Source organism: Agelaius phoeniceus, chromosome 1, assembly GCF_051311805.1.
Source record: "Agelaius phoeniceus isolate bAgePho1 chromosome 1, bAgePho1.hap1, whole genome shotgun sequence".
In the NCBI taxonomy this organism is placed as follows: Eukaryota; Metazoa; Chordata; class Aves; order Passeriformes; family Icteridae; genus Agelaius; species Agelaius phoeniceus.
The window spans coordinates 17,019,189-17,039,981 of NC_135265.1; the positions used below are offsets into that span (position 1 = coordinate 17,019,189).

Consider the following 20,793-nt stretch of genomic DNA (forward strand, 5'->3'; position numbering starts at 1 on the left):
GAAAGCTGAACTTCCCTGTCTCCTGCAGATGTCTTTTAGGGTGTCTATAATTGAGTGCAACACCAAACTGCCCTGAGACTGTTCCAGTCACAGTGCATTCAATCTATTCTTAGATGTGGTTTAGATCTTAAAACTAGAATGTCCTGGTAGATTCTTTAACTGCGGAACTTTAACTCAGTCCTTTTCAGAAATTCCAAACAATAAAATCCTAAATTTATTTGGGCTTGCTTTCCATGAAGGCTTAATATACATTGGTAAAGTTATAATATTACAAGTTTTAATTGTTTTTAAAGCATTTTGGCTGAATTTAAGAGGAAGCATATTAAGAATAATATGATTAATTGTTTTTTATACAGCATTTGTTGTCTGTTTCATGTTTACAGATCCTTTTCCAGTTGATGTGATCCAAGAAAATTATGTCCGTAATGTCAGAAACTGCATTTTTTCAATTGTCTATCCTACACCTTTTAAATCTAGAGTTCGTCTTGTAGCTGTTTCAAAGGTTGGCTATTGTTTTTTATTCCTCTCTAATTAGTAGAAATTATTATTACATGTACTATTTATATGCTATTTATCATGAAACATCTTCTCAATAAATAGTTTAAACAGAGCATTTAAAACATATTGTGAGATGTCTTTTAATGGTGAAATCTGTAGAGAAACATGTTCATTACCACTGACAATTTGATCATATTCAAGTATTATTTTTTTTCTCCAGGATGTTCTTGAACATATTTTGGATCTTGATATATCTGTCAAAGGATCATCTGATTTTCTGGAGTTTGTCAGTGGTGGGAAAGTGATATTTGGGTCTGTTCCACTGGCCCATAGGTATGGGGGTCATCAGGTAAGTATGGCACTCGTTCTTCCAGGTGGAATTGTGTGGGTCTTTCCTTGTGAATTACACCTGGATGATACCTGTGAGTACATGAGTGAATGTCTGTGAGTACATGAATGCTTACTAACAGTTTGATTGTAGACTTGTTCTTCATAATGGGCTGCAGGTGGAGAAGAACTATAATATCCTTCCACAGTACCCTGTTTGCTTGCTCTGCTTTTGTTTATGCCTGAAGCAAATTATCTTTTTAACTTTCATTAGCTGTTGAGTCTGCTTAGCACCCCAGCAGTCTGGCCAGCTATTAGTATCTAATACTAATAGCTCAGAGGAGTGGAGAAGGACAGAGCCTCACTGCAACATCATGATTCAAGTTTCATTGAAATGGCTATGATTATTCATGGAGAAGAATGCTAGAATTTCATTTGTAATTTCCAATTAAAAAAACCAAAACAAGTCATGTGGGTTTAAAGGCTCATTATAGAAAAAAGACAGGTCTGTAGCTGTATGTTGAAGCTGGGAGGTAAAAAAAAAAAAAGAGGATACTGGTGTTACTGTGGTTTTCTGATTCATTTTTGGAGTGAGTATGGAAGTACAGCTTTAGGGTTCAACATTTTAATGTGAGCACATGTGTCTTTTGTGAGGACCTAGATTTAATCTGTATTGTTTCAAGTATAACTTCTATAAATGATAGAGAACAATAACTTGCTCTTAATTTTTGTCAGTTTGGTAGCTGGGCAGGCCAGCTGGGGGATGGAAGAGCCCACTTGATCGGAGTATATACAAACAGGTGTGACTTTTTTTTGAGTGTCTGATGGAACTCTGTGTTCAGTCTAGCTGATTCATGGTTAACCTGAGGTCTGTTGTTAGAAAGCCAATGGTATTTTTGCAGGCATGGTGAGAGGTGGGAACTGCAGTTAAAAGGCTCAGGAAAGACCCCATACTCCAGGTAAGTTGCAGGTACTCTGTGTACTCTAAAACTGAATGCTTTCTTTTTGAAGTTTACTTTGATTTTATGACCTGTTCCTTATTTCTCTGTTCTCCATAGGAATGGTGATGGGAGAGCTGTGCTTCGCTCTTCTGTCAGAGAGTTTTTATGTAGTGAGGCCATGCACCATCTTGGAATTCCTACAAGCAGAGCTGCTAGGTATTTTTCTTTCCTTTGTTCAGAGTATACTAATTTACAGGTATTTTTGTGACTGAATTTCACTGAACATCAATAAATCAGGGCAGTTAGTTTCCAAGATGAAAGATCTCTTCATATGAACATAATCAAAACAAATTATATTCTCCACAGATTTTTGGATAAAACTTTCCAATAATAATAAACTCCAGCAATTAATTGCATCACATAGTTTGCTGGATTCTAGAAATACAACTTAACTTCAGTGTAGTAAAGACTCATTTCTGTAAAGTCAATTCAAATTCTAGAATCTAGCCAACTAGGAAAATGTGGAAAGGGGTTATTTTTGTACTGTCATTTTTAAGATTGCTGGGGAGAATTGTCAGTCATATGAACAAATATTAATATTGGAGGTAGAACTGAATGTAGGCAATTACTCTCAATTCTTTATCTATGCAAACACCCCTTGAGCAGAGAGAGAGTTTGTAAAAAAAAATTTTTAAATTAGTTCTGTGTGATCCAAAGGAGACTAACACACTCATTCATTTGGATGATTTTCTCAGAATCAAGTAACTGAAAATTTTCAGATGATCATGTTTGAAATACCAAGTTCATTTTGTGTTCCAAGTAGTCTGAAGTCTGTACTGCAATGTTTCAGGCTTTAAAGAAAGCAAATGTTCTGCAGAAAAGGCCTGTCCTCAGCTGCCACATGGCTAGGTGTCTGTATTTGCAAAGTGTCTGCAAATCTCTTTAGCATTAGTTCTAACTCATTTGCTCTGTTGAAGTGCAGTGTTTGTAAATGACATTTTTGATGGTTTATTCACTGACTTCATCTTGAGACTCTTTGCTGTTGGCTCTTAATGCAGAACTTTAAATCTGTCTGAATATCAGCAGGAAATCATTTGGCAGGTTAGAGCCTCTCTTTGCTGTCGTCTCAACAAATTGTTCAGTGCAAAACCAGTATGAAATTACCCCTTTACTGTGCACAAATTCTACTGAGCACACAGTGTGCTTTAGCTCTCTGCTGGCAGATTGGTTTAATGCCTGGCTCTCTTAACTGTTGTACAAGCTCTGCAGACTGTTTGCAAGACTTAATTTGGAAAAACCCCAGCTGACAGCCATATTCTTCCCGATGGGGAGCTGTTGTACTGGGGCTGGTGGGATGCACTTAACAGAGGTCTTGTCAAGTCTTGGCAGAAGTGGGAGGAAAAACCTTATGGCTTATCCCAGAACACTCAGCAGGTTAGTTTGCTCTATTAATTTTAAGTACTGTGTTCCCAATGGAGTGCTCCAGTTTATGACTATACTGCCAGATACAGAACACTTCATACAGTACCATTTTAGTCACAACTGAGACTACCAGTGAGCAGTGTTACCCATTAAGTCAAAAGAGTGAGCCAATATGCATCGTTTTCTGAGTGGCTTTAGTTGCACAGGGCTTGATGTTCATGCAGAACAGCAGGCAGAGCACTGGGAGTGTAAAGTCAAGCCCTTAAGTGAGACACAGGTAGGGAGGGATATCAGCCATCCATCCATCCATCCATCCATCCATCCATCCATCCATCCATCCATCCATCCATCCATCCATCCATCCATCCATCCATCCAATCCTTCTGTGAGTGCTGTTGCAGCTTCTTTGGTCTGAGAGCAGTTTCAGTGCTGTGTTTCCTATGGGTGAGTGTACAGCTGGTGTGCTGCTGCCTTCTCTCCAGTGATGGTACTTCCCAACTGCAGGGGCCATTGCAGAGTGGGAATGTGTGTCTATGTGGCTGCTCAGCTACCTGGCCAGCTCTCAAGTGTTGTATGTCTGTACTAACTAAATGTTGATGCCTCCATGGATTTTTTCTCTCCAGTAGAAGTGCTGGTATTCTGTAGGAATTTTGCAGAGAGCCTGCTAAGAGTTGCATAGTAAAAAGGGAACAACCTTTCTGGCAGAGGTCTGTTCAAAACAGTAGAGTTTAGTAGCACAACTTTTGTGCCTTCTGTCCCCTAGTGCTTAGCTGCACACAGTATTTTGTAGGTGTCTGAGGTTCCTTCTCTAAGTTTTTTTGTGTTCTCTTGAAGGATTAAGATTTTCTTCTTCCATCTCATTTACATCAGAGCTTTTTGTACTTACTCCTATGGCCATACCAATTGGTTTCAAATTAATATTAAAAAAAAAACAACCAAAAAACAAAAAACCAAAACCTAATTCTACTTGTATCAGTACAGCTCCAATAAAAGGAGCAGATTGATTTCTTTGTATTGTTCCCCTCCTGAAATAATTCACTGCCTGTTCTTTGTAGTTAACAGAACATTCAGTTTGAATAGCTACTAGGTATCTTCAAAAATACTGAATACAATAACAATAATTTAGTTTCAAACCCACAGTTACTGTTGCAAGCAAATGCACTAGGTAAGACTTCATGCTATTTCTTTTCATGGCCTTTTTGTACATATTTATGTTTATATAGATTTCCCGCATTTTTGGTTCAACTGAATTATTTCTAAAATTTCAATGCTCAAGTATGTAAAACCAGAATCTAGTGTACTTCCAAAATTAAACTCTTGGGAATTAACACTGTGTCTGTCTTCAGTCATATTTATGAATGGAATAATAGGTTTGTCTCTTGTTCTTTGCTGTGTACCTCGAAGAAAAGTTTGGTTCTGTCTTCTCTGCTGTCTTCAACTATCTAATAGCAGATATAAATAACTGCATTAAATATCAAATACCATGCCACCCAACTATATTTTGAATCATGGAATTGTAATTTGGGTTGAAAGAGACTTCTACTGGTCTAGTCCAATTCCCCTTCAATGAGCAGGGACATCTTCTCTAGATCAGGTTGTTCAAAGCCCCCTCCAACCTGACCTTGAATATTTCCATGGATGGAAATATTCCATCTACTGCCTTTCTGGGGCAACCTGTTCAGTGTCTCACCACCCTCTGCATAAAAAACTTCTTCTTAGTATCTGTTAGTATCTGATCTAAACCTGCCCTCTTTCAGATTACAGCCATTCCTCCTTGTCCTATTGCTAGAGGCCCTGGTAAAGGGGTAAAGGGTACCTGTCCAGCTCTTGTAGCCTCTTTGGGGGCTGGAAGGGGCTGTAGGGTCTCCCCTTACTCCTGCAAACAGCCCCAGCTCTCAGTCTGTCCTCACAGGAGAGGTGCTCCAGCTCTCTGGCCATTTCCAGACCCACTCCAATAGGTCCATGTCTTTCCTGAGTAGAAGAATATTTTCCAGTTAACAAGCAAAGATAAAGAAGAATTATACAAAGAATTATACAAAGTGAGCTAAATTATCCTCCAGCTAGAGTCTTGAACAAGGAGTCTTCTGTCCCTATTGAGGGGATAAAATCTCTTTCAGAAGATGGCACCAAGCTGGATTGTCAGTGTTTTGGAGAGAAAACTTCCTACTTGTTAACCTTAGAGGAGCATGATGCCCTTCTTTGTGAGGATTGTGAGTTTGTGAGGATTGATTTTTACTGACAGAACAGAAAATACAAGAAAATTATATCTTTTATTTAAACAAATTAATGCAGTATCTTAAAGCAAATTATATTGAACTCACACAAACCTCAATATTTGGATAAACATGAAAATTTATAGGATGTGCAGAATTTTAAGGCAAATGAAAGGAAGAGATTGGTTTTAAAAATCTAGGTTCCAGTAGCAGTGATTGCTAAGGATCACAGACCTGTCCCTGAAGTTTCTGACATAATTTTGGCTCATGTAAAGGGTAACCTCCATCTGATGCAACAATTTGGTTTCTAATTTCTCTCTCCTCAAAATTTCCATGTTGTCCCCAGGGAAATTGGGACTTAGTTAATGTTACAATCACACTAATCTGTCACTGAGGTTCCAAGTGAATGCACTGCTCTTTTTGAGAGCAGACATCTCCCCAAGAAAAGTCTTGTTAAGCCTCAGCATCTTCTTTGCCTGTGTCATTTGTAAATACAAAGCTATGCCACCAAAACAATCTTTCATCTTATTAAGAAATGAATTTATATAAAATATCACTTTGATCTTCAATATTAATTACTTTTGCTGAGATAATTTTTAACGTTAATTTCTTGTTTGCTACAGCTTAGTTGTAAGTGATGATGATGTGTGGAGAGACCAGTTTTACAATGGAAATATTAAGAAAGAAAGAGGTAATGAACATATTTTAAAATGTTACAACATTGTAACTTAATTCTCCATGAAAAAATGTGTAATAAAAAGGGGTAATAATGTAATAATAAATTTTATATCTTAATAAATTAAATTAAGCCAACAAATTGGCTTAATTTAATTTATTAAGATATAAAACCCCTCCTGAGAAAATTAATCTGAAACATATCTTGGTTGAAGAAAGCCCTCTGAACTGGTCTTCTATGATTGTGGCATACATATTGAAACAATATAATTTTGATTTTCATTTCCCATTACAAAAATGATATTGAAATCTAGGGAAGTTTTCCATTGTTTCGATAGCAATACCAGGATGGGTGGAATGCTGTTGTGGCCCTATCATTGCTACATCATCTACACCTGCTCTGAAAAAGAGAGAGATGGCACAGCATGGGGAAAAATCTGTTTGTGTTCTTTCTTTGAGGCTGGCATTTCTGGAGTGATTCTAGTATTAATACAATAACAGAATTTTGCCTGTGGTTGCTGGTATAGCAAATCAAGCTTTATCATTAAAATGCATGTGTAGTAAAATGACTTTATACATATTCATCTGTTATGTGTTAGGCATACTTACAAAAATACCATTTGAACTGTGTATCTACAAACTCTGTGTCTATAGAAACAACACATGGTGGCTTTTGCTATGGAACTGTTTTATTTTGCTGATGCTGTGTTTACATTTAAACACACTTGTCTTTATGTTTAAGGTGCAATAGTGCTACGACTTGCCAAGTCGTGGTTTCGTATAGGATCCTTGGAAATCTTAGCTCACTCTGGGGAACTGGACTTACTAAGGTTTGAATTGAATCTTCACAGTAACTGAAATAGTTTTCTCAAGCATCAAATTACATTAGAATCCATGTATACAGTTGGAATTTAGAGATCAATTATTTAGCAAGTGAGATTACATAATTTAGAAAGGTAACCTGCTATTTTTATACAGGCATACCAAAGATCTTACCTCACAAGGGTAAAACCCTTGAGATATTGTAAAAGCCTGGATCTTACAAAATGAGGAAAGTTTTATACCTAAGTACTTCTGGTAACTAAGCACTAGGGAGGAGTTGTTTTGGAAAGATTTGTAAGTTGAAAGTGTAAGTTCCTACATTTCTCAGTTTTCTGTGACAGGTCCTGCAAATTTCAATGCATGTATCCCATTTCCCTAAGCCTGTCTTGTAGGAATGTGGAGAACTGTTTTGAGAATGGCTAGTTACTGTGGAAGTAACCCTACTCCATAAGAATTCAGCCATAACATTTTCTTTGTGAGAATTCTGATGTAGAATTGTTATTCCTTGTAATCTTCTACTGGTTTTTTATAAAACCAAACTCTTTTTTTTTTTTCCCTAAAAATTGGATATTGCTGAATGCAGGACCATGTCCTGGTGTGCTCTGGAGATTTAATGTGGGGATAATTTTAACTCTGTGTGGCAGTCTCCAATCATATTTATGACTACAACCTTAGGTTTTATCTCAAAGCATTTTGGAAGAGCTTAATCTAATAAATAGACTAAGTCTAAATAGACTGAGTTTTTTAATAACTATTTGTAGCAAGCAGTAGATCAGCATTTTGCTGTTTGAAAACAAGAATTTTTAATGATCAGTTCCAAAGTACCAGTTTTGTTTAAAGAATTCTGTTTCTGCTGTTACAGGAGATTGCTAGACTTTATCATCCAGGAACATTTTCCATCAATAGCTATGAATGATTCACACAGATACCTGGTAAGTCTTTTTTAAGAGTCATTTTTATTTTCCACAAGCATGTGAACAAAAATTACAGGAAGATCTTTACAATTTCAAGTTTTACAAGATTTTAAAATTTGAAGTGAGCTTCCAGGTTTTATTAGCAAAAGTTTGTTAATTCTCTGCAGTAAAAAATCTGCTTCTTGATTTTTTTTTTTGTTTTCTCAAAGTCAAATGTGAATATTTTTTACCAGTTTCCATTTTGGAAATGTTTACTGTGAAGCTTCCATTTTCTGTTGTATTTTGTTCTCTTACTGCTGAGGTTGTTGGTGATCAGTGGTCATGTTGTGATGAAATGTGCTTTTGCTAATGTGAATGTAGTATATATAGTATATTCTAGTACACTGCCTAGTATATATAATGTCTTATGTTTTGTTTTGGGATTTTTAAATTTTACTTAATTTTTTTAAGGGATCTGTGTATACTTTTTTAACTATAGTCTTTGCTGAATAAGGTTATTATGCATTCACATAATTTAGAATGGGAATGACAAGTCCTGACAGACAGATGCTTAAATTTGAAAAATAGAATGTATTACATATTTCTAAAGTGAATAAAATGCTTATGTAGTTCAATATTTTTGATACAGAGGACTTGAAGTAAAAGATATATTTGATTTCAGGAATTTTTCTCCACGGTCGTGTCAGAGACTGCAAATCTCATTTCCTTGTGGATGTCTGTGGGGTTTGCACATGGTAAGGTGCCAGATGGCATTGGCTTCAGGGGAGGGACACTTTACAGTAGTGTACTTAAAAATGGCTTTTGTTTGTCACCTTGGTGTTTTGTTCTGCTGATGTCTTCCCCTACAGCTTTATCTGTCATACAAGGGCCTTTGTGACAGAGTTACACTGTCTGATCTCTCAGAGCACAGCTCTGACAGGGTGAGAATAGGGGAGCAAGAATCCTCAGAGCTGTTGCAGCAGTGCAGGGTACAAAGGCAGGGTACTGATGCCATGTGTGAGAGTTTAACTGCTCTGAATTTGATCCCTCCACATCCAGCCCAGGCCTGTTACAGTGCTCAGGACATGGAGCTGTCTGGCTCTGCCACAGATTTGTGGGATTTACCCCAAAACAGCAGCAGGAGCAGCAGCCTGGGTGTGCTGTGGGGCATGGGCTGGGGGCACAGGGATGGAGACATTCTCCAGAGTCTGATTCCTGAAAACTCTCTAAATTCAGTGCACCTGTTTCACAGCAAATTGCCTAGAGACTGGAGTTCAGGTGGAATTTTAACTTTTGTTTCTCCTTTCTCTTTAACTGTAGGTGTGTGCAATACAGATAACTTCAGTTTATTGTCCATAACAATAGATTATGGTCCATTTGGATTTATGGACTCCTATGACCCAGGTGAGTGTAGCATCTATTTTTTTGGGGGTTTTTTTTTGTTTTGTTTGTTTGTTTGTTTGTTTGGTTTTTTACTTAAAATAATCCTTTTATATTAAATTATATAGTTTCCATTTTATGAAAGCTCCTTTCATTATTAGCAGAAAAACCCTAAGCATGTGTACTGTTTGAAGAGCTTTAGGAAAAAAAATTGCATTAGTGACCAGTTTTATGATACACTATATAGGTTGCATTCAAGGACTAAAAGTCTTGTTAATGATTATAAATATTACTATTAAGCCCATTTCCATGACAGTGTTTCCACTTGAACACCATTAGTTCAACAGATACTACAACAGAAGCCTAGAAAACTAAAAATTGTGTATTGCTGGAAGCAGCCAAAAGCAGAAGTGGAATACAGTAACTTTGCATGCATGAAAGCTTTAGTTTTACACTCACAGCAGCTAATTATATGTTGGAAGAAAAGAAATCAAACCTACACAGTCATGGTAACCTTTTTTTTGAAAGTCTTAACTCAGTCAGTCTGGGATTGATAGGTACAGGTTCAGTATACATACAAATGTGTATTCTTAAAATATTGTTTATAGTTTGCAACTGAATAAACTTCAGAATCAGCAGTGGTTATCTTGCTATGTGTTTTCATGCTTGCAGCCTCAAATTAAGGAAAAGTCATGAGAATAAATGTCATATTGTTTCTATTGTATTGAACAAAATGGGGATTTTTTTGCTTTTAGATCATTCTTTACAGGGTGAGTTGAACCCATCTGGCAATTAAGGATCCACAAGCCACTGGTTCACTCCTCCCTGCTGTGGGCTGAGGGAGACAATTGGAAAAGCAAGGCTAAGAAAAAGCTTATGGGTCAAGATAATGACATTTGTATAAGTCAAGGGGAAAAAAAGGCAGGAGTGAGCAGCAAGTGATGCAAAGAGAATCACTCACCATATGTCACCACCAGACTGATGCCAAGTCAGTTCCCAAGCAACAACTGCCTTGGAAAAACTACCCCCAGTTTTTATTGCTGACCATGACGTTGTAAGTGTGGAATATCGCTCTGGTCAGCTGAGCTCAGCTGTCCCAGCTGCATCCCCTCCTATCTGGCCCACCCCAGCCTCATTTTCTGGGGCTGCAGAATGAGAATTGAGCCCTTGATGCTGGGCCAGCCCTGCTGAGCAGTGTGTAGAACATTGACATTGCTGTGCTGTCAGCACTGCTTTGGTCACAAATCCAACACATGGCTCCAGACAGGCTGCTGTTAAGAGAACTGACTCTGTCCCAGCCAGACAGTGCACCCTAGAGCCAGATGAGAGGTGTTAGAGTCAAAACTCAGATTGGAACCACTCACCAGATCTGACAGATGAGTTGGGAGTCTCCTCCTTAAAGCTCCATTTGCTGTCAGTGTCCTCTGAGGACTCAGGTGATGCTGTGTGCATTGATCAGCTTATCTGGTTTGATCTGAGTGAGGGGCTCCCACTGATCCCCTCACAGGCTGCTGCTGTATATAGGATAGATTTTAATTCTGGATATAAAATCCACATCCTTGGAACTTGCATGACAGGCTATCTCCCAGATAATGAATTTGCATACTGGAACACATTAGGCCTATTTTTAATGTGAATACAAAGCTCGATTGTCCAATTGAAACAAATCTTGCTTAGGTGGCCTATTAAATACATGTTTACTGTACAGGTAAATACATGTTTACTATATGTGTGACTTTTCCATAAACACTTAAATCCTGAATCTAGTTGGACATTTGTTTGCTTAATCTATGTGCTAAATACTAGCACTAGAAGTAGTACAAATACTGAATTTCAGTGTAAAAGACTGTTTTTAATGAAAAAGTGTTTATTTTTCTCTGTAACCATCTGAATTTAACTTGTATCTTCAGGTAGGAAAATGTCACTTGTAACATATGGGAAGTTGTGTGTGAAGGATGTATTCCTTAGATTTGCAAATAATAGATCTTGAGTTAATTCACTTTACATAAGTATTCTTGTGATCTAATTTTAAATATTTAAGTAGTTTTAAGTCTTCTATAAGTTTGCTGTGTAAGTATAAAAATGAATGTATTTCAATATTTTAACATTGATTCTTTATTGTAATTACTCTGTTATGGAAAAGTAATGTTTTGTTTGAAACAGATTTTGTTCCAAACACATCTGATGATGAAAGGAGGTATAAAATAGGAAATCAGGCAAGTGTTGGGCTGTTTAATCTGAGCAAGCTGTTACAAGCTCTAAAACCTTTATTGGATCCCAGGCAAAAGCAGCTGTAAGTAATCCTTAAAATATCATAATGCTTAAAGGAACTAGTGAGATGAGAGACACCATAATCACCATATGCTTAGGAAAGAAAGCGATTTGCTTTTAAAATATTTTATTTTTTTTTATGTGGCAATTGATTCTGGATTAGTTGCTGGCCAGAACAAGATTGGAGGGTGGGGAGAAAAGTTTTTGTTGGTCAGAAATAGTAGTAAAATAGGACTATAGGGAGCTATTAAATGTTGTGTGATCCTTTTTCCTTTCACTAAGGTAGGACTTTTGCCCATAGTTTTCTGTTCTAAGTTTGCCTAGCTTGTTTTGTAAGACATTTACTTAGGAAGACCATGCATTGTCCTGAAGTAATGAAGTAGTATTTTAATAGCCTCCTGTAAAGATTCTTATATGAAGAACAGATCCCAAATGATTCAGAATATCAGTGTTTCTGAGATAGCAGGCAGAAGTTTTTGTTGTTTAGTGTACAGCAGGATTATACCTGCAGCAGCATTTTAGTTCCTTACAACTTGACATTTCTTCTGTTTTTTTGCAGAGCTTCCCAGATTTTGGAGGGGTATGGTGAGCACTATCACAGTCGGTATGCACTTTCAGAACTGAAACCTTCTAGTCACAATACATGAAATATATAATAATGTTCACAACTTCCATACTTTGTTACTATTTTCAGTTTCACAGAACTATTCAAAACAAAACTGGGTCTTCTTGGGGAGAATGAGAATGATAACTATTTGATTGCTTTCCTCTTAAAAGTGAGTTTCCTTTGCTAATTTTGTTGGCAAACATCTGAACTGGCACCCCACACTTGAAAAGCACTCATAGAAGTGTCTTTATTCACTAGATTATGGAAGATACAAAGGCTGATTTTACAATGACATTCCGAGAGCTGAGTGAAATTACTGCAGACCAGTTAAAGGCGCTCCATATTCCTGAGGTATAAACACAACCACCCAGTCCTAGGAATACTTAATATAAAAAGATTAAATCAAGTTGCACATAACTCTGATGTAGTAGAGGCTATCTCAAGCCATGATTTGTCTGGGAAATATGTTATTGTGTCATTATTAAGGGACAGAGGGACTAATACACCTGTGTCAGGCTACCCCTTGTTAAGCCTGTATCTGGTAATGATGGATATGTTAATGAAAAGTGCTAATGAAAGATGCATTCATGAAAAATGCTCAAGTCAGATTTTCAGCCTTTGGTACAGGTCCAATATGAGTGGTCATAACTACTCGTACACACAACTGGGAATGTGATTTTTGTCACATTTAATGTGGATCTGCTACAAAGAACCTCCTACCCCTTTATCTCCCTGGGTTTTTTTGTTGTTTTGTTTAAGAATAGCTTTTGTCCAACAAGTGAAGTTGCACAGGGCTCATTAGGAAAATTTCAGCCTCAGGTCAACCAGACTGTTCCTGATGTGGGTTTACCAGGTGGCCTAAAACTCTGCTCTCAGGCATATTTGCTTGTCTTGGTATCTAATGATAAGTGAGATTCCATCTCAACATAAACTCCTGCTACAACTCTTTGCCCAGAGTGGCCTCTGCCCTGAGATTGGTCTTAAATATAACTTAAAGCATAAGGATACATTTTGCTATTGTGTCCTGCTCAGCCTGCTGTCTCATCCTGTGTTGCTGCTAACTTAGCCTAAACTTATTCTTCAGGACCAAGTATAACCACATATGAAATACATGAGAGTATTTAAATTTTTTACCTGGATGTAGTGCAATGTTTGAAAGTGGAAATATAGCTGACATATTTGAACTGGACTGAGATGCTAGGCAAGTCATAATTGAATAAAAAAGCAAAAGGGAAATTCTGAAAAGGAAGCTAGTAATCTGGTTCTGAAAAATGAACCTGAACTGGAAAGAAAATAGCCTTTTTGCGAGAGCCAAAATAATTTTTTTTTCTTTTATTCTTTAATACAGTGTTGTATTTCCATGTGATGAATATTGTTCCTTTTGCCTGGGAAACTTCATTGCCTTCCCCAAACATCTGATTTATGTCTGTTTTTGAAGCCAATTTAAAATGAGAGCAGATGGACTTAGGAGGTTGTTTTTAGGCAGCAGGATAACAATGTAAAACACTGAATGAAAATGAGGAGTTGATGTTTCTTTCTCAAGTATAATTAAGTAGTTTTGAGCAAATTTTCTGGTTTTCCTTGTTTTCTTCTCTTAAGTAAGAGGTCTATCCTGACCTCAATGAACTTGAAGCCATTAAGAGTTTAAAAGTTTAGATATTCTAGAGGTAAGCAACAAAAAAACCCAGGGGCTGTGGCTTTGGAATTAACTGTTTGCTCAGGAGGATGATAAGAGGATGGGTGTGTTTGTAAGAGAAGGTATTTTTGTCATAGAACCCAAGGGATTTTTCCATTTATGGCAACTCCATCTTCCCATCTCTGAAAGTGTTGGCTGAGGAACCAGCAATTATGGTGTGTTGTCATTACATTGCAAGAGTTCTATTGTCATTACATTGCAAGGGTTCCATATTGCTAGACTTTTGTACTTGCTTGATGTTTCTTGTAGGTAGCTCCTGTAGGCACTGACTCCTCCTTGTCCTCACAGCAGCCAACTGACCCCAGTTCCCCCTCAACCAACCAATCCACTTTCTTAAAACACTCTTCTTATTGGCTACAGCTGTGGCCTGTTAAAATCAGGCCTGCTCCTAATCTTTAGTGATTGGCTCAGCTGCAATTCTTTAGGGGATAAGATTACTTTCTATGCTGCCTATATGCTATTCCCCTACAGTGGTGTAGTTGTGATCCTGCTGCTACACCAAGGGTCATTTCCAGCCTTCACTTGGTAGCAACCTGATCTTTTTTTTTCCCACACAATGAAATTATTTAGCCCACAAATTCTCAGTTCTAAAATTGATGTGGAAAAACAAGTGCAATTTTATGCTGGTAAAAAGTTTTCATTGTTGTAAAGAATTTCATTTTTAAAGTAATTTCACCTCTGTTTATTTACACACTTTATGAGAAAGTTTTCATATTGATTTGTACATCACTTAAGATTTTTTCAGCTGCATACCAAAATTGACCTAAAAATGCTAGAATCCTTTGGGAACACTGCAGGAATCCTTATATTTAGTATTAACTGAAAACATTCTGAAATTCCTCCTAAAGCAGCCTAACTCTGCACATCTTTGAACAAATGCTTGATTCTCATACTCACCTGTTATCCACCTGCCTGATTCCCAGCTCTTAGTCATTTCTGTGCTCATTTTTATGATCAAATATAGTTTTCATATATTTTTTTTACTCTCATTCCTCAAAAAAAAACCCCAAAACCAAAAAATCCAGATGGGATCAAAACTTTTTCTTCTTGTTTTTAATTTCCCTTACTTTTTTTTTTTCCTCAAATATGTGCTGTTTAGCTCCTTTTATCTATGTCCATTTCTTCCTAATCTCTTGTTTCTCTGAAGTTCAATTTTTTGTCTGTGAGCTGAGGAATATGAAGCAGCTGTTAGCTCAGTGTAATCAGCCAGGGAGGCCTGGTCTGTGTTTGCTGTCCATCACTGGAGGCAGTTACCCCAAGCTCTGATTCCTTGCTGTCAGTATCCTCCAAGTTCTCTCTCCTCTCCTGCTGTCTCTATTCTCCTCAGTTTTCTCCTATCCCTGTAGACTTCAGTTTCTCTATCTCTCCATCTTTTATTTATTTATATATTTTGCTTATTGCACAATTTTTGATGAAAAACAACTCTATGAATATATCTGACCCATGTACAAGTCTTAGAAGAGAGTGAAACCTGTAATTATGTAGCTTAAAAAATCAAATAGGTAATAAGCCAAGGAAGAACAGGGGTGAAGTGCTAGAGGTGTTTAGGTAAAATTTGTCATAACAGAGAGGGATTAATGTGGATGTATCATGCTAGCAAAAAATAAATAATATGAATACAGAGGAAAAGATGCTAGTAGAATGTTTAGGGAGAAAATTCTTTGAAGGGTCATAATACATTTAACTTTTAAATCTTTTTATTGCTCATTGTCCTGCTTTCAGCTGGGATAACAGTTAATTCTCTTCCTAGTAGCTGGTGGAGTGCCATGTTTTGGATTCACATTGTCAATAATGCTGATAACACAGTGATGGTTTAGTTGTTGCTGAGCAGGGCTTACACTCAGTCAAGGACTTTTCAGCTTCTCATGGTGCCCTGCCAGCAAGGAGGCTGGGGGTGCACAAGAAGCTGGGAGGGGACAGAGCCAGGACAGCTGACCCAAACTGGCCACAGGGATATCCCACAGCACTTGGTGCCATGCTCAGCAAATAAAATAGAGGAGAACTCAGGGGGATACCCTGCTTGGGAACTGGCTGGGCATAGGTTGGTGAGCAATTGATTTTCATTTGCATCACTTGTTTCTGTTGGGTTTTATTTCTCTCTCCTTTTGATGTTTTCCTTTTCATTGCTATTATGATTGTTATTATTAAATTATTTCAATTATTAAACTGATCTTATCTCAACCCATGAGTTTTCTTACTTTTAACCTTACTTTAAACTTCAGTTGAGGGGGAGCATGAGCAAGTGGTTATGTGAGGCTTAGTTGCCAGCTGGGGCTAAAACACAGTACTTGTTGCTTACTTTGGTTTTTGCTTAACAGAAAAATAATTCTGATTATCTGTCAATTAATGTTTCTTTCTCTCTAGGAATTCTGGGCTCTCCAGGATCTGGGTAAACACAAATTATTTTCAGAATGGGTTACTATGTACCTCCTGAGATTAAACAGGTAAGTCTGGTTGTAGTTTAAAGTATTTGCCAGAAGCAGGCAACTTTAATCTGCAGTGATTGTGCATAGTCTTTAGTGGGTCTAATAAGCTGGCCTAAACGTGGTTTCATATGCTTTTTTTGTTTTCTTGGCTCTACATTCTGCTGGATTCAACAATAATTACTGTTGTAGTTCTGTTTTGACACTCAGGTACATAAACATGACATGGCAGGAGTAATTTCTATTCTTTGTCCTTCGCTGAGCACCTGATCACTTTTCTTTGGTTAACAGTTTTTGTTCAAATAGCAATCCTACAGGTTCAGTCCAAGAATCACAAACAGGCTTTGCAAGTACATAGGAATGAATAGTGTTGAATTACTGTTTATTTATATATATTTACTATGTAATAACATTGCTTTATGGTGGCAGGGGATGGAAGTTGAACAGCTGCAAATACACAGATTGTGTTTGGAAGCCATGGTGTTGCATAGATAGGAATGCACAGGACTCTTTTGTGTTAAATCAATAAAGAATCTTAACATTTTTTTCTTAGTTATATATGGTATGCATGGCTAATAGTAGTCAAAATAAATACATATCAGGTACTTGGAAATTTTATTCAGTAAATAAAATTCTTAGGGGAAAAAGTCAATACAAGGTGCAAAACCTACAAGAAAGTGTGCAGTCTTTTCCAAGTCTAATTATTCATAGAGATTCACACCAACTTCTGCCAAATACAAAAGCAGAGCACTTAATGATTTTAATGGAAGTCAAATAAGATATTACTAAAAATAAATCAGCTTAATCCTCACTAGCTAAAGTGCTTTGTTTTTCTTCTTTTTGTTTGTTTTTGATGTGTAGTAACAATGGTGACTCAGACGCCAAAAGAAGAACAAGAATGGCAAGTGAGTAAAACAATCCAAAGGAATCATCTGTTTGCAGATGGCAAATATCTATTTACATATGTTTCATTAGTGTTAGATATTTTTCTTTTTGGGAAGACCTAAAATACAGTATTTTTCTGAAGAGGAGAAGGCTTCATTATGCTGCTCCAAATTTTGTAACAATATGCATTCATTCTGTCTGTCTCTGCCCTTTCTACATGCTACACAGAATTCAGATTTCTGATAGGGACACACTTTTTCTTTCTGTCACCCAGAGGAAAAACTCCTTGATAAAGGACTATCTGGTCATAGGAGGCAAAGGAAGGTGCTTTAATTCTCCAAGTTATTCTAAAGACAAAATGGCAAAGGTACTGCAGTTAGGTATCACAGCAGAAACAGTGGATATGAAACTCCAAGAATTGTTCAGCGGGAGATATTTTTGATCTGCAGTAAGCTGTGGTAAATTTGTGAAATTTGCTTATAAGAGAAAATGAGCTACTGAAAATCAATGGCCAAAAGGGAATAAAGGAACTAAAAGATCTGATCAAACTCTGCACAAGAGGCTTCACTGTTACACTGCTTTGCAAGGTGCTTCCTGCAAAGCAGGATGGAAATGGCTGCACTCTTTTGTTAGATATTGATTGGCCCCTTTCTTCTAAAGCTCCAATTGATTTGCCAGGAAAATGGCTGGAGCTGGCACTGACTTTCAGTAATGAGGTAGTAAAACTACAGAGGGCACAATTTATGGTTTCAGGTTTGCACCCCCATTTTCTAACAAAGGCTCTATTGTTTTTAAAGAACACTTCTTAAAATTATATATGTATTTTAGAAAGTTAATGTGAAAAGAGCTACCAAGAAGAAATATTTATTTTATTGGTTTTTGATAGGGTTAAGAAGCTTCATCTGTGAGTTTCTGAGGCCCTTCACTCAATTATCATTTTGAATTTTCAAGCTCCTGTTTTCCTCAGCTAAAATTGAATGCTGAAAACTGTCTAAACACGTATCTTATTTTTCTGTATCTGTTAAATCTGCTTTTAGAGAAAATCATGAGAAATTCTGAGGTTTTATTCCAAATCAGAAATGATCCTAATTTGTCAATGATCTTCTGCAAACCATCATCATGTTTTTCTACATGCACCTCAGAGGATCCCATAGTACAGGAGACAGATAAAACATGGAAAAGGGTTTTTGCCTCCAAAATCACACTTGTGCTAATGGACTTAGTTTTGGTCGCAGTCAAAACCTGATCTGCAAGATTCATGGTTTAGTTAGTTTTCTTCCATATAATCAACCATCACTCTCTATTCATACTGCAGAGCTGCAAAAATTTATAATAGGCTACTGATGTTAGCTTGTTATTGTTTTATTTAAAATCAACACCCCTTGTTGGACTTTTGCTAGCTATTCGATATTACAGTGCGACTGAAATTTCTTACAGAGGTTTTAGGGATTTTTTTTTGTTCTTTTTTACATTTTTACATCCATGGATTTAAATAGATTACTTAGATGCCCCTGTGGTCTCTTTAAAAATTATTTCAGTTTTTGTTTTGTTTATTGTTTGTTTGAGCATTTGCTTGTAGCAGCTGTCCTTGTCAGCACAACTTCCAGCAGAAATCTGGCTCAATTCAGTCAAGTCTGCATTTTTACCCAGCATTTCATGTTGAAGACAAATCTGTCCTGGCTCCTCAGATTCTCAACTGGGTTAGGAAGTTCCACTAAATTGTGTACTGCTGTCTTTGATTGACCTTGAATATATTGGCATTAACACCTCATTATTCATCACCCTTCCCTAATTGTTAGTAACGTAAAAAAATCTCACTTCTCAAAGTACATTAGCTTGAATCATTTAAAGTCATCACTTATTCATTATTTTTATTTTTTTTTTCTGTTCTCAATAGTGTTTTATCTTGTACTGCCTAAACTTAGTTCTTCTGGAGGTGATCAAAAAGTTTTGACAATCCAGGTCTAAAATTGTATTTCTTTACAAAAGCAGCATGTAAAAAAAGTAGACCAGATCATGCTCATAAGGGCACAAAAGTTCTTTTGCTTTGTCCTTTTCTTACCTGGCTTGTATTACTCTTTCATAATTATCTTGTCACTTGTGTTAAATACTGACATTTTAAAAACCACTGTGAAACTTGTCAATTTGCAATTGTTAAGAATTTATTTCTGGGACAAATATTCTCCTGCTAAAATGACTCACAGCTCTAATGTGAATTACCATTTTTTGAATGAGTCATGTTAACTTTTTCACCTTTTTAAAGTATTTTTTTAAATAGTTATCACACTTTAATATTGATAACCCATTTACTGGATTAAATCAAATACTTGGACAGAGCAAATTGTTTTGCCAAGTGTAAAACACTGTTCTTTAGCAGTTAGGGCAGAGTGTTATGCCTGTGTAGAGGTTATCAGGATTCCCAGTAAACAGTTGTATTTATTGACTTTTTTAATATGTAAATACACACTAGACAGTGGGGATATGAAAAAGAAAAATGTCTGTGACCCCTTCTAATATATTATTTGTAAATAAAATAATTTAATAACTAATTAGTTAAAGGACTTGAGTAGAGGGATGTTTGAGATGGCAATTTTGATAATTCCTCTGCTTTCAAATATGCTGTAAGGGTATTTATAAGAATATTTTATAAAGGTTCATGGGTTTTTAAAAAGAAATATGTAAACCTAGCATTTATTAATACAAAACCTATGGGACATCAGTGGAAAGAGAAGGAGATGAAGTTTGTGTATGTCCATAAATCACAGACTTTTGGTTTCAAGTGCATGAGTGAAACGCCTTTGGTATCACTAATGCCTTAATGTAATAAATGCTTTTTGAATTGGGGAAAATATACAGACCAATTGCAAATTAAGACTTCAAAGCAGGCTTGAAGTGTTACAATTATTCTGTAACATTGTTTTGATTATTAGATAAAGGGAAAACTTACTGAAGTAGAATTCTAGCCTTTAATTGCAGAACAAAAATAAGAATTTCATTGACATAATCTGCTAGAAAGTTTAGAGAGCCATGTGTGCTTATTAGAATTGTCCCTGGCATATAGTTTGACAAAGCTCCTTTTGTAAGTTGGGAGTGGCTCTGCTGTAGGATGTATCTGGTTTACAAATTCAGCAGTTTCATTTTCCAGTGTTGCTACATTCTCTCTACTGCTCATTAGACAAAAGCAGCCTGAAACAAGGCAGGGAAGCAGTGCAGTTGTCATGAGGGTTTCCAAAGAATACAACAGGCAGCTGTGGAAAAAACTGAGTAACCTCTGCCTACCCCCAGCCAGGAGATTAAAAGGAAAGTTGAAAAAGTAGTTTCTAAAAAATACAGCTGAAATGTAACATTAAAGGCTTTTACGGCTAAACTTTTGTTACATGACATAGAAGGAGTATCTATACACATATAATTTAAAGGATATCTTAGTAATTACTTTCTAAATTAAATAATACAATATTCATTTTTGTGATCTCCAGGAAGGTATTGACAACATTGAAATGTTTTTCATCACACAGCAGGAGCCTAGGGCATGGTAAACTCATTGCACTTGAAAAGCCTGCTGGTGTTGCTGACAGAAAATCCTTCCTCTATCCATGTCATGTTCTGTGCTACTCTAATTTCTGCTTGGCATTTTGGCACTACTGATAGTGCAAGTTTAAAAAATTCTTTTAGCAACTTAAAGAACTAAGTAGATTGATAAATTCATTTTCCGTTTTATTTATTTTTTCTTGATCTGCAAA

General features: G+C 36.6%; 1 protein-coding gene across 2 annotated transcripts in view; it reads left to right on the forward strand.

Moving 5' to 3' along the window:
- The window catches only part of LOC129129488 (protein nucleotidyltransferase YdiU-like), a 34,750-nt gene that overhangs the window by 1,169 nt on the left and 12,788 nt on the right, over nucleotides 1–20,793 (forward strand). Inside the window, exons 2-17 of one of the 2 annotated variants that reach the window (XM_054647357.2) lie at nucleotides 384–502; nucleotides 719–847; nucleotides 1,561–1,625; nucleotides 1,728–1,784; nucleotides 1,884–1,982; nucleotides 6,025–6,092; nucleotides 6,819–6,906; nucleotides 7,761–7,830; nucleotides 8,474–8,546; nucleotides 9,112–9,195; nucleotides 11,335–11,464; nucleotides 12,002–12,046; nucleotides 12,137–12,218; nucleotides 12,308–12,400; nucleotides 16,110–16,189; nucleotides 17,030–17,073. In XM_054647357.2, the coding sequence (XP_054503332.2) occupies nucleotides 384–502; nucleotides 719–847; nucleotides 1,561–1,625; nucleotides 1,728–1,784; nucleotides 1,884–1,982; nucleotides 6,025–6,092; nucleotides 6,819–6,906; nucleotides 7,761–7,830; nucleotides 8,474–8,546; nucleotides 9,112–9,195; nucleotides 11,335–11,464; nucleotides 12,002–12,046; nucleotides 12,137–12,218; nucleotides 12,308–12,400; nucleotides 16,110–16,189; nucleotides 17,030–17,073 (1,326 nt within the window). The remainder of the gene's footprint in view (nucleotides 1–383; nucleotides 503–718; nucleotides 848–1,560; nucleotides 1,626–1,727; nucleotides 1,785–1,883; nucleotides 1,983–6,024; nucleotides 6,093–6,818; nucleotides 6,907–7,760; nucleotides 7,831–8,473; nucleotides 8,547–9,111; nucleotides 9,196–11,334; nucleotides 11,465–12,001; nucleotides 12,047–12,136; nucleotides 12,219–12,307; nucleotides 12,401–16,109; nucleotides 16,190–17,029; nucleotides 17,074–20,793) is intronic. The other variant, XM_077173768.1, reaches the window with a different exon arrangement.